The sequence below is a fragment of the Ranitomeya variabilis genome, chromosome 2 (assembly GCF_051348905.1).
Source record: "Ranitomeya variabilis isolate aRanVar5 chromosome 2, aRanVar5.hap1, whole genome shotgun sequence".
Lineage (NCBI taxonomy): Eukaryota > Metazoa > Chordata > Amphibia > Anura > Dendrobatidae > Ranitomeya > Ranitomeya variabilis.
In genome coordinates, this window is record NC_135233.1 from 221,258,197 (window position 1) to 221,272,632 (window position 14,436).

The 14,436-nt window shown below is 47.3% G+C and overlaps 1 protein-coding gene across 4 annotated transcripts in view; it reads left to right on the forward strand.

Annotated features, from left to right (window-relative positions):
• The first annotated feature begins 768 nt into the window (after window positions 1–768).
• The window catches only part of HCFC1 (host cell factor C1), a 73,306-nt gene continuing 59,638 nt past the window's right edge, over window positions 769–14,436 (forward strand). Inside the window, exon 1 of one of the 4 annotated variants that reach the window (XM_077283682.1) lies at window positions 769–905. Coding sequence is in view for 3 of the 4 variants with exons in the window: in XM_077283680.1 (XP_077139795.1) it covers window positions 6,798–6,993 (196 nt within the window). In the remaining variant the exon portion in view is untranslated. Of the gene's footprint in view, window positions 906–5,980; window positions 6,994–7,104; window positions 7,283–14,436 lie in introns of those variants that run through there. The other 3 variants (XM_077283680.1, XM_077283679.1, XM_077283681.1) reach the window with 3 other exon arrangements.

Sequence of the window (14,436 nt, forward strand, 5' to 3'; positions counted from 1 at the left end):
CGGAACTCGGTATCGGAATTCCGATACAGCGAATATCGGCCGATACCCGATATTTGCAGTATCGGAATGCTCAACACTACTAGCAACACTACTGCAGTGCTCAAATTTCCTCTTAGATTCGCGTTTTATGCTAATGACCGCCATGTTTCCCGCCTGGAAAACACGGGGAGGGGCGGGGGAGGGAGGCTGGACGTTGTAGCAAAATGGCGGCGTCCTCTACCTCGTGCCAGTAAGCCTTGACAACCGTTGCTAGGAACCGCGTCTAAGATGGCGGCGGCGCCTGCAGAGAAGGCGCCATGACAGTTACTGGGATAAAGGACTGCGCGCAGTTACTGGAGCGCTTCTTGATTATGACAAGCCGGCAGACGGCTTCATACAGCCGGCAGATATAGGGATAAATGTCTGCTTTGCGTTGGTTAATAAACAAAGGTCGTCTTTTCATGCCTTTGCGCTTATGTGTTTTACCAACATCCGGGCGCACAGGAAGAAGCCGCCGCCATTAAGAGTGTCTGCCTCTTCCTCCCTCATAGGAGGGGAGGAGTGGCCAACAAGATGGCGCTTTATGCAGACGTGAACGTCAGATAAGATGAGACGACAATAAATGTGTGTGTGGCAGAATAACCCGCTGGGACACCATAGTTCCTGAGGGCAGCACCACAGCTCTCGTAGGGCGCGCACTGAGTGCTAACCGTATGGCGTCTGAGGTAAAACGACAACATCTGCTCGGAGGCTGCAGATCAGCCCACGGCTTGTGTTTGTGTTCCAGACGTGGAGGGTGCGGCTGCGGCTACGTCCAAACATGGCGGCTCCCTGACAGGAATGAAAGCTTCCTGAGCGTCTCCCTGCCAACGTCCTGTCATAAAACCCTCACTCCCTGTACCAATGGCTGCCAGAGCTGTCTTCTAGTAAGATTTATTATATTTGTTACCAAGCTCCTTCACAATAAAGTGTTACCCGAGAACTGGAATTCGGGCTCCAAAATGGCGCACATTTATAAAGTTTGACAGATTTTGTAAAAAGAGGTTTCCAGTAAAACAAAAAAACCCCATAATGACATAAAAACCCAGTATCATCCATGATGGCGACATTGTGCTTGTAGCCTGATTCATTTGCAAATTTGTGCCCTTTTTTTTGTTACACTTTTAATGTTTTGCACCTTTTTTCTTAAAATCGACTTTATGTATTAGTGTTTTTTCTTTTTTTTTAGTTTGCCACTGTGGGTGGTGGTAAGGTTTCCAGATATTTTTTTGCCCAATTCATGTTTTGAAAAATGCCACAATGTTATGTCGCACACGTACGCCACTGTTGTGATTTTTTTTGTTGCTCTAAAAAGTTGCAATATAATTCAAGAAAAAAAATAAAGACCATTTTTTACTTTTGTGCATAATTAGTGAGCCGCTTAGGCAATGTTCAAGAATTTGGAACAAAACTAGCAACGAATACCTGACGATGAAAAAAAAAAACCCATGACTATACGTTATACATCATGCATTACAAATTCCTCACACAAAATGACTATATGTAGCGCCACAAATTCCTCACACAAAACGACTATACGTAGCACCACAAATTCTTGTCACAAAATGACTACATAGCGCCACAAATTCCTCACACAAAACGACTATATGTAGTACCTAGTGTTGAGCGATACCGTCTGATATCCAAAAGTATCGGTATCGGATTGGATCGGCCGATATCCAAAAAATATCGGATATCGCCGATACCGATACCCGATACCAATGCAAGTCAATAGGACACAAATATCGGAATGTAAATAAGCCCTTTCTGTCCTTCTATATCCTGTTCCGGAGTGGGGAAGAGTGTGGGCGGACACTGTGCGTGTCTGTGTGTGCGGGCCTGCCGGGGGCTCTGTGCTGGCTGCCGGGGCTCTGTTTGGGCCGCCGGGGCTCTGTGCGGGCTATACACACAGACATACAGTACATTAAACATAGAGTACATACTCACCATCACTTGTCACTTTGTTCCCCGAGGCCAGTGTCATCTGTAAAAAAGATTAAAATAACAAACAGCCAATATACTCCCTGTCCGCAGAAATCCACGAGTGTCCCATGACGATCTCCCGTGGAGAACGGCAGCATCAGCTGATGCGACCCCTCTCCAGGGCCTCCAGGAACTCAATGACGGGAGGAAGGTATCCTTCCGCACTGTATTCCTCCACCCCTGTAAAAAAATAGTCCCTAGTCTCACTTTTGGCATTGCTGTGTGAGAAATTTCCCCACGCAGCAATTGCCATAAAGTGAGACTTTGAACTTTAGTAACCTCAGTGATGCACTGCATGAGCCATTGTCTCCTGTCAGTGTGTCACTGAGGGTCCTATAGAGCAGTGACATCACCCGATGTCACTGTTCTATAGGGGAGATCGTTGTGGGACACTCGATATTAATTGGACTACCGCGGACAGGTAGTATACGGTTTGTTATTTTACGTATTTTGCAGGCGCTGAAGTATGGTAAGTATGGTTAAATGAATATTAAAATACTTTTTTCCTAATGTGTGTGTGTTTTATTAACCCTTTATTACTATTGGATTAATAATGGATAGGCGTCTTATTGACGCCTCTCCGTTATTAACCCGGCTTAATGTCACCTTACAATAGCAAGGTGACATTAACCCCTTATTACCCCATATCCCACCGCTACACGGGAGTGGGAAGAGAGGGGCTAAGTCCCGGAATTGCGCCATTTCTGGGGCGGCTGCGGACTGGAATTTGTAGCCGGGGGGGGGGGGGGGATGGGTCAATATCCATGGCCCCTCTCTAGGCTATGAATATCAGCCCGCAGCTGTCTGCGTAGCCTTTCTGGCTATAAAATATAGGGGGACCCCACGTCATTTTTTTGGGGGGGGTCCCCCTATTTTAATAGCCAGTAAAGGCTACGCAGACAGCTGCGGGCTGATATTCATAGCAGGCTACAAATATTTGCCCCCGGCCGTCGGCTTTCCCCCTCTAGCGCAGGATACCACGCCGTTTTTTTAAATTAAACGCTCATTAAGGCCTCTTTCACACTTGCGTCGGTACGGGTCCGTCGCTATGCGTCGGGCCGATGTACCGATGCACGTTATGAAATTTGTGCCCCGACGTGGGCAGCGGATGCAGTTTTTCAACGCATCCGCTGCCCATTCTGAAGTCCGGGGAGGATGGGGCGGAGTTTCAACCACGCATGCGCAGTAGAAAATGGCGGATGCGACGGACAAAAAAAACGTTCACTTGAACGTTTTTTTCGTGCCCACGGTCCACCAAAACACGACGGATCCGTTGCACGACGGACGCGACGTGTGGCCATCCACAAGTCTATGGGTAAAAATCGCATCCTGCGAGCACATTTGCAGGATCCGTTTTTTTCCCAAAACGACGGATTGCTAAAAACGCAAGTGTGAAAGTAGCCTTAGAAACATCGGCCTTTCTATTATATATCTATGGATATATCTATCTATTCAGACATGTGGGTCTGAATAAATTCTGCACATTTACTGTGCAGCTGATGCCGCCGTTCTCCACGGGAGATCGTCGTGGGACACTCGTGGATTTCTGCGGACAGGGAGTATATTGGTTGTTTGTTATTTTAATCTTTTTTACAGGTGACACTGGCTTCGGGGAATAAAGTGAAAAGTAATGGTATGTACTCTATGTTTAATGTACTGTATGTCTGTATGTATAGCCTACACAGAGCTCCCGGCAGGCACGCACAGACCCCGGGCAGCCCGCACAGAGCCCTCGGCAGTCACTCACAGACCCCTCGGCAGTCACGCACAGAGCCCCCGGCAGGCACGCACAGACCCTCGGCAGCCCGCACAGAGCCCCCGGCAGGCACGCACAGAGCTCCGGCAGCCCGCACAGAGCCCCCGCAGCCCGCACAGAGCCCCCGGCAGTCACGCACAGACCCCCGGCAGCCCGCACAGACCCCCGGCAGGCCTCACAGAGAGCCCCCGGCAGGCCTCACAGAGAGCCCCCGGCAGGCACGCACAGAGCCCCCGGCAGGCAGCCCGCAGAGCCCCGAGCAGTCAAGCACAGACCCCCGGCAGTCAAGCACAGAGCCCCGGTAGCCCGCACAGAGCCCCACGGTCACGTACAGCCCCGCCCGCACACACAGACACGCAGTCTCCGCCCACGCACCGCCCACACTCCATTGTAGTGCATCATTGCACTATGGGAACTTCCAATTCCGGTATCCGATATCGCAAAAGTATCGGAACTCGGTATCGGAATTCCGATACAGCAAATATCGGCCGATACCCGATATTTGCAGTATCGGAATGCTCAACACTAGTAGCACCACAAATTCCTCACACAAAATGACTATACGTAGCACCACAAATTCCTGGCACAAAATGACTATACGTAGCACCACAAATTCCTGTCACAAAATTACTATACGTAGCGCCACAAATTCCGCACACAAAACGACTATATGTAGCACCACAAATTCCTGACACAAAATGACTATACGTAGCACCACAAATTCCTGACACAAAATGACTATACGTAGCACCACAAATTCCTGGCACAAAATGACTATACGTAGCACCACAAATTCCTGTCACAAAATGACTATACGTAGTGCCACAAACTCCTCACACAAAATGACTATACGTAGCGCCACAAATTCCGCACACAAAACGACTATATGTAGCACCACAAATTCCTGACACAAAATGACTATACGTAGCACCACAAATTCCTGGCACAAAATGACTATACGTAGCACCACAAATTCCTGTCACAAAATGACTATACGTAGTGCCACAAACTCCTCACACAAAATGACTATACGTAGCGCCACAAACTCCTCACACAAAACGACTATACTTAGCGCCAGAAATTCCTCACACAAAATGACTATATGTAGCACCACAAATTCCTCACACAAAACGACTATACGTAGCGCCACAAACTCCTCACACAAAACTGCTATACGTAGCACCACAAATTCCTCACATAAAATGACTATACGTACCGCCACGAATTCCTCACGCAAAATAACTATATGTAGCGCCACAAATTCCTCACAAAACGGCTATACGTAGCGCCAGAAATTCCTCACACAAAATGACTATACGTAGCGCCACAAATTCCTCACACAAAATGACTATATGTAGAGCCACATATTGCTCACACAAAATGACTATGTAGTGCCACAGATTCTTAACAAAACGGCTATACATAGCGCCACAAATTCCTCACACAAAATGACTATACGTAGTGCCACGAACTCCTCACACAAAACGACTATACGGTGCGCCACAAATTTCTCACATAACACGACTATGTTACACCTTGTGCCACAAACTCCTCACACAAACCAGCTATATAGTAGGCGCGCGCCATGAAACCCTCACACAAAACGGCTAGACGTTACACGGCGCGCGCCATGAAACCCTCACACAAAACCATACGTTACACACAAATTCCTCACACAAAACGACTATACGTTATGCCACAAACTCCTCACGGAAAACGACTGTTACACCTTGCGCCACAACACACTATGTTACATGGCGTGCGCCATGAGCACCTCACACAAAACGACTATATGTCCACATCACGCGCCATGAATTCTTCACACAAAACTATACGTTACATGGCATGTGCCATGAATTCTTCACACAAAACAACTAAATGTCGCACGTGGCAATAAAGCGTAGTACCGAATCCCTTAGCGGCGTAAAAAAACCCATTTGTTAAAAATATGGAAAAATGAATGCTAATTTTTACTGAAAAGTCTAAAAGGATTTATATTTTCAGTCAGTAATGAAATAAGGAGGCCATGTTTCACTGTATGTGAGGAGACGTGCAGTGGTAACGAATGATGGCGGCCGTTACTTCAGGTTCCCAGTCAGGGAGGCTTCTCGGCGAGCAGTTGGAGTATTCCCCTATCCGCTCTATGTAAGGTGATCCGCACACAAGGCCCCACTGAGCGTCTCTCGCCGCCCCCAGCGCCGCCTCCATCTTATTGTCTCCGGAGGAGGAGGAAAGGCAGGAGGCGGACGCTGACAAGATGGCGGCTCCCAGGGAGGCGTGAAAAGAGGCTCCGGTGCCCGGGACCGTGTTTGCACACCGATAATCACGGTTGCCGACATTTTTTAAAATTCCCTCGCTTCCGCCAGTTTATAGTTTTGTCAGTTTTTCTCCGTTTCTCCTCACATCCCCCGAGTTGCAGCCGATAAGCGGTGGCGGCGGGGGTGGAGCCTTCACTTTCAGCCTCCATCTCCCGTCTTCTCCGTACCGATTTTCTTCCTCTCAACGTTACTTCCTCCCCAGGAGACGGCCGCCGGTGTTTGTTTGTTTTTTATTATTATTTCTTTATTACTGTGTGTATGTGTGTTGTCGCCCCGCTCGCCGCCATCTTTGGTTTTCCCTAGCAGCTCTTTATTGGTTTGTTTGGACGGCACAAGATGGCGGCTCCCATGGACTCCCTCAGCTTCGCCGCTCCCGGGCAGCTATAAGGAAAACCAGCGGGGCCCGGTGAGAAGGAAAGGGCTCAACCTGCAGAGAACGTGCGGCCTAGAGACTGGGGGAGGGCCAACCCGTGGAGGCGGCAGAGACGGGCGCGGGGAATCGGTTTTGTCTTCTCTCCGGCCGCCGTCATAAAATGGCGGCTCCCATGGACTCCACAGCGCCTCAGTGAGAGCCGGCACGGAGCAGGCCTCAGCCCCGGTTTTTTTTCTCCTTTTAGTTACACGGCTGACAGGAAGCAGCGGGACGCCGCCGCCTCCCGTCGTTTATCCCCCTCTTCATTATCCGCTTTTTAAATCTGTTTTCTACTCATTGAACCGCCGCCATGACGTCCGCTCCAACGGTGACCGGTGCTTCCTCCTCCACCGCCCTACAGCCCCGCTGGAAACGAGTTGTCGGGTGGTCGGGACCGGTGCCTAGACCCCGGCACGGACACAGGGCCGTGGCCATCAAGGAGTTAATCGTGGTATTCGGTGGCGGAAATGAAGGGATCGTGGATGAGCTACACGTCTACAACACCGGTGAGTGTACAGTGATATAACGGGCAGTGGTGGGGTTAGGTCTGGTGATTGTGTGTGACACCGGCAGCGTCCCCTGCTCCGGCTGCCCCGCGCTTCAGCTGTGCTTTTTAAAATCCACAAAGAAAAATGGCGGGTTCCACCAGCAGGAGGATCGGAGACAGACAGGGGGCGGAGCCGGGGGCGGGGCGTGACTGCGGCCTGCTCAGCTGCGAGGCGCTGACTGGCTGCACAGCGATCAGCCGGAAAGTCGGGGCCGGTCGGCAGACTGGATCTGTGCGATTCCGATCGGGTTGTTTTTTTTTTTTCCCCCAGCTTATAATTCAATTGCCGATACCCGTCTATCAAATGGTTATGGATTATTGATTTTCCTGTGCAACTTCATTTTTGTGCTTTTTATTTTTTACTTTTTTTTTAAAGCTTAATATATGTTTGTTTTTTTTTTATTTATATATTAATTATTTAAAAAATGTAAAAATTGCACTTCCACTCTTATTTTTGAGATTTGTGGGTGGTGGTATTTATTTTTTATTGGTGTGTGTGTGTGTGTGTGTGTGTGTGTGTGTGTGTGTGTGTGTGTTACAATTTCAGAGGCGGGATGACCGGTGTATGGATGTATTTTTTTTTTTTTAAATGCCTCTGTTACTCTTGCACTTAATAGTGTCTGCGGGCCATGCTGGCAGGGTGTGTGTGTGTGTATGTGCCACTTATCAGGCAATTATGGCACATCCTTTCCGTACTGTCAGGCTGTGTGCACATGTTGCGTTGTGCACATCGCGGTAAAAAAAATACACAGCATGTTCATTAATTTTGTGGATTTTTCGCGGATTTCTCACTATTTAATGCATTGTGAAGATCTGGAGAAAAAAAAAAAAAAACCGCAAAAAATCCTCACAAAAAACGCCCCAAAACCACATGTAGATTTCCTGCAGAAAAAGTCCGGTTTTGTTCAGGAAATTTCTGCAAAGAATCCTGACGTGTGCACATAGCCTAAGAAGTTGAGCAAATTGATTTACAGGATTCTGCGTCTGTATGACCACAGGGGCAGGTTGGGTTTTATTTTTGCACTTGTCCATCGCTGCTACTGACTTTACTAAGGAGAGGTAAGTTCTGTAGAACGGTTACCACTCGGTAGCATTTTGGCGATTGATGTAGCAGCACCGGGTTAGTGCAGAGAGCGAGATCTCACCATAAGGCCGGGATCACACATGTGAGAAATACGTCCGAGTCTCGCATGGTAATACCCGGCATTGCCGCCGTCTCTCTGGAGCGGAGCGTGCGGCTGCATGTATTGCTATGCGGCCGCACTCTCCGCTCCTGAGTGACGGCAGCAATGCCGGGTATTACCATGCGAGACTCGGACGTATTTCTCGCATGTGTGATCCCGGCCTTAGGCTACGTTCACATTTGCGTTGTGCGGCGCAGCGTCGGCGACGCAATGCACAACGCATGCAAAACGCAGCTTTTTGTGACGCATGCGTCCAATTTTGGCATGATTTTCAGCGCAAAAAAAAGGCAACATGCAGCGTCCTATGCGCCCTGACGCTTGCGCCAAAAATTACGCATGCGTCACAACGCAAGACAACGCATGTCCATGCGCCCCCATGTGTCGCCGAACCTGCGCCCGACGCAACGCAATTGTGAACGTAGCCTTACACACGATCTCTCGCTTTCACTGCAAAAGCGGCTGTGAAGACTAAAGAGTTGTCAGATTGTACAACCTAGAAGTTTTTTTTTTTTTTTTTTTTTTCTCTCTCTCTACAAAGTGAGACCCTTTCAGGAGGACACTTAGGGACTGTTCAGCACATTTCTGAAAGAAAATGACATGTGAGGCAGGAAACTGTCAGGTGGAGAAGGTTTTCTTGCTTTCCTTTAGATTTGAACATAGATGGTACAGTCTATAGGTTAAATCACAAGTGTTCCTTAGTTTTTTGATTGGGGGGATGGGGAAGGTTCCTTTTTTTGTGTCATTCTTGCATTTGCAGCTCATTCTTTTAATTTGCACTTTTTTTTTGTCTGTTTTTCCTTGTTCACTTTTTGTTTTGTTTTTTGTCTGCTTTTGTGAAGGTTTAGGGGAGGTTTCAGATGTTTTCCGCTGAGCCATCGCTTTCAACTTCTTAAAAAGATACAGAATTTAGGTGCAAATATACTCCATTCCCACCCCGCTTCGGAGAATTTTTTATTTTACATTTTAGCTTGTTTTTCTTATCTTTCACGTTACATCGGGGGCTTATCTACAGCATTACAGAACGCTGTAGATAAGCCCCTAATGGCAGTGGCCGCAGTTTACAAAATATGAGGTGACAGATTCCCTTTAGGCTATGTGCACACGTTGCGGATTTGCAGGAATTTTTTGTGCGGATTCTGCATCTCTTGGCAAAAAACGCAGGTGCTGATTTCTTGCGTTTTTTACCCCTGCGGATTTCTATAATGGCATGAGTATAAAAACGCTGCAGATCCGCACAAAAGTGTCATGCTACTTCTTTTAATCCGCAGCGTTGCAGCACGGAATTTTCCGCGCCATTAAGCACAGCATTTTAATTTTTTTTTTCATTGATTTACATTGTACTGTAAATCACTTGGGGATCTGCAGCGTTTCTGCACGGTAAAAAACGCTGCGGATCTGCAGGAAATCCCCAACGTGTGCACATAGCCTTAAATTACAAAATGATGAATTGGGCCCATAGTGTGTGTGTTTTTTTTTTTTTTTTATTTTTGCTTAGATCCGTCCTTTATACTTCTTTTCGGATGTTCTATCTAAGGCTAAGTTCACATTAGCGTTCACGGGCTTTGTGGAGGGCTGCGTAAGTCCTCCGCTAAACCCCGCCTACTTCCGCATACCTCTGCATGCGTCCTGCGCACCTATCTTTAACATTGGGTACGCAGGACATGCAGATGCGCTGTTTTGATGCGCTCGCCGACAGCACGGGAATGCAACAAGTTGCATTTTGTGCACACGGAGGGCACATCAAAATTGACGCATCTGCATATATCCGCATGTCCTGCGTACCCAATGTTAAAGATAGGTGCGCAGGACGCATGCAATCTTTAACATTGGGTACGCAGGACATGCGGATATATGCAGATGCGTCAATTTTGATGTGCCCTCCGTGTGCACAAAATGCAACTTGTTGCATTCCCGTGCTGTCGGCGAGCGCATCAAAACAGCGCATCTGCATGTCCTGCGTACCCAATGTTAAAGATAGGTGCTCAGGACGCATGCACAAGTAGGCAGGGCTTAGTGGAGGACGTACGCAGCCCTCCGCAAAGCCCCTGAACGCTAGTGTGAACCCGGCCTAACTCAGTATTGTTGTGCATCACAGGCACAGTCTTCTGTCTGAACACTTGTTATCTGGCATATTTGCAGGTTTTATACCTAGGTTTAGTATCCTGAGCTGTTTTTGACGCTTCCTTAATTCTTTGGCGGGTATAGTTTGGACACTTTCCTCTGTGTGGATTACAACTAGGACGACTGTGTGATGATGAGAGCGAGCTGTCAGCTTCTCCCTCCCTCGTATGTGCTGCTGTCTCCACCCTATTACATATAGGACTTCATCAGCTGACTCTCTTCTGCCGCCAAATCGACTTTGAAAGAGCGTCCTGAGCTGTCCCCTCCCTGCGTGGATGTGACTGCTCTCTCTAATGTATAGCAATGTGTATGAGGATATAGCCACATGTATTCCATCTTGCTCTATGTATATATATTTTATTACATATACCGTATTTTCCGGATTATAAGGCGCACATAAAATGTTGAGAATTTCTCAGAAATAGAAAGTGCGCCTTATAATCCAGTGCGCCTTATATATGAACCAAGAGAGAGGTTCATACAGGATCCTTTACCTCTATCGTGGGCGGCAGGGGTCGGCGGCGGCATACCACAGCACCACCACTATTGGTATATATAAGACCAACTGGCTGCGGGCCCGAAGTGAAAGTGAAAGTACAAATAAAGTGCACGCTTATATTACGCCCCTAATTGGCACCTGGTTCCACAGCACAATCTAGCTCCAACAGTATTAAAGGGAACCTGTCACCCCGTTTTTTCAGATTGAGCTATAAATACTGTTAAATAGGGCCTGCGCTGTGCGTTACTATAGTGTATGTAGTGTACCCTGATTCCCCACCTATGCTGAGAAATACATTACCAAAGTCGCTGTTTTCGCCTGTCAATCAGGCTGGTCTGGTCAGATGGGTGTGTTCACAGCGCTCTTTTCTTCCCCAGCTTTCCGTTGGTGGCGTAGTGGTGTGCGCATGTCCAAGTTCCGAATTCCCTGCGCCCACGTGAAGACACAGCGCGCGATCTGCGCTGTCATCCCTTTCATCGGTGGGGGCGGCCATCTTCCTGGGGCCGCGCGTGCGCAGAAGAGTGCTCTGCAGCGTGTCTGCTGCACGGGGCTTCAGGAAGATGGCCGCGGGATGCCGCGCGTGCGCACAAGAGATCGCGGCGGCCATCTTTCCAAAGCCGAGTTTGCATCTCGGCTTTGGGAAGATGGCCGCCGCGATCTCTTCTGCGCACGCGCGGCATCCCGCGGCCATCTTCCTGAAGCCCCGTGCAGCAGACACGCTGCAGAGTTGATGAGGCTGGCGTGCAGGGGTCCCGTGACGTTCCTATACAGCAGGTGGGGCGGAAGAGCTTTGGCCGCAGGGTGGATGTGACCGGCGTGCAGGGTTGCTGTGATACTTACAGCTCTGTGCGCAGGATCCTTGCAATATATCTGTGCTTTAGCGTTATGGTTTATTTAACGGTAATGTGCTGCGCCTTATAATCCAGTGCGCCTTATATATGAAACAAAATTGCTTATGAGGCGCTCATAGAAAGTGCGCCTTATAATCCGGTGCGCCTTATAATCCGGAAAATACGGTAACTAAAAAATGAAATGAAATTGCAAATCCTCAAAGAAAAATTAAGGAATAGATAATATATACTATTTTGCTTTATACATGTTTTGGCTGTGAAGAATTAGTGTATTTTATTACAATATTATATATGGAGTCAGTGCTAATCAATTTGGTAGGACGATGTCAATACTCTGTGGCTGCTGGATTGGAGCCCTGAAAACCACCTACCTCCCCGCTATCCACGGGTCTTCTTTTGATTAGCCGGCCTGGCGTGACCTCATGTGCATCACGCTGCAATAATGACATCACACCAGGCTGCCTAATCGAAAGAAGAGTCACAGATGGTTTGGATGCAGTTCTAGATCACCAATGTGGCCAATAGACCGCATCCTGCAAATCTGTTCGCACCAACTCTTGAAGAGATGGACCACTACTCTTACATTGATGACCTATCCTAAGGATAGGTCTTCAATGTCTGATCGGCCGGGAAGTACTTGCTGAGCTGGCTGTCTACTTGTTGTGGCCAGGGCATGTTACTGCACATCCACCTTCTATTGTATTTCTATTTTGACCTATCCTAAGGATAAGACCATCAATCTAAAAGTAGTGGACAGCCTGTTTTTAATAATTTTACTATTTATCCACCAAGCTTTTAGTGTTGGGACTGGTGTTAAATACCTTTTTACACTGGTGGTTGATCTGCTAAACAAACGGTCATAATAACGTTCCTAATTTTTGCCCATGTAAAAATGCCCCATGTTGTTGTCATTTATTGCATCTTTCCTGCGGAACTCATATATTGTTCCTTGGCACCGTATCTCCATCATATGATGAAATAAACAGATCACACTTCTATTGTCAGTGACCGCACTCATTACTGACAGTGAATCTGCTTGTGGTGGTAAATGAGGTCTCGTCCTCAGAAGAGCTCGCCCTCACAGACATTGGATAACGTTATCTCTCCTCAGTGTACACATGGGACTTTTTTGTCCATCTATAAAGATCCAGAAAACTGTATGTAGGAGCCTGAAAGATGTTCATGAAGAATCTATTTGTCTCAGGAATAATTTCCTCTTGTCAAATGATAGATTATATATGTAAGGGATTTACTGCATCTCCATATGTCCTACTTTTTATGCAAAGCTTTTTCACCTCTAATTCCGTATGAATCAAACACATAGAGAGGATTTATGTCCTGCTTCATTGGATGCTGTATTTCACAGATAACCTCACTCTATGTGGTCACAAACATTAGATTGCAGTTGGCTAATCAATGCTTCGACTGGCCGCCATCTCCTAGGACTGAACGGTCCCCTATGAATCGGTGTCGGGCTCCCCTGGCAGTGACTTATCTCCTGAAGTACAAAAAGAATGGGTCGATCGAATTACAACAACCCAATCATCATGTCATCTTCATTTTTTTATTATTTATAGGCTATAAGTGTTGCTCTTTATTTTTGCAAATATAAACCCTTGTCCTCTGGTCTGTTCTGCATGTGAGGAGACTTGTCAGCACCAGCGCTGCGGATTCATGAAGACATTCGCTGTTAGAGCTAGTTACGATCGTTTACTGATGGATTTTCTTTGCTAGTTTTGAAATTGATTAAATCCATATTATTTTTTAAGCTTTTTTTCCTTGCAAATTAGTTTTTCCTGGGTGACATCGGTCTCTCTAGTGCCACCTATTGGAGATGAGCTGCCCTGTAAGTTTGTTTTGCTCATTTAGTGGTAGCCATGGAACTGCTGGTTCCGTTACAATGCCATCAATCGTGGTTTTACAAGACTTCAGATTTTCTTGTCTTTTGCATACGAATTGGACTCACCAGCTGTCGTCATGTTGAGCCTGCAGTTCATCAATTAGACAAAGGGGTATATAGGGCCATATGCTCGCTAACTTAGACAACTGCATTTCAAAAACTGAGCAGTACTTGCGTTTTGGCAAATTAAAATGATAGTCATAGACTTGATACCTTGTCTGTGGGTAGCAGGGACATAACCCTTTCCGTAGACTGGGGTATTTCACTATTGTCTTATGCACGCTGTACGTTCTTGTGAGGCGAAAGATTGCCAGGATTTCTTAGGGGTGGATCGTGACTGTGGCATTAACAGCTGATTATGGGGCTGCCACAGAGATTCCCCCCCCCCATAATTTGCTGTTGATGTTGCAGCCGCCATCCAGAGTAGCCACCACCCGCAGTGTCGGATGGCACTGTTCACGTTGTATGTCTGGATTCACTTTGGCTACAAGGACAGCAGCCTAGGGAATCTGTCACTATGGTTTCCATGAGTAAACCCCGGGCATGCTTCTGTATAGGTCTGTAACCATGCCCTTGATTTATATTGTTATGTTGGTGGGGGGGAAGCAACCTCTCGGTCAGGACGTTGATCAAGGCATAGGGAAAATGCCTAGGTTTTTTTTGCAGATGACTGTACGATAAATGTTGTTTTTACCACTAATGTAGTAAGCCTGACTGTTTAACCAGGCTTAATCTTTTGCTGAAGGGTTCCCTTTATAACTGTAGCATATGGTTATGGACTTCGTACACATGGCCGTGTTATGGCTCCGTGCACAAGCCGTATATTTAAAGCATTGCCCTGTCAGTA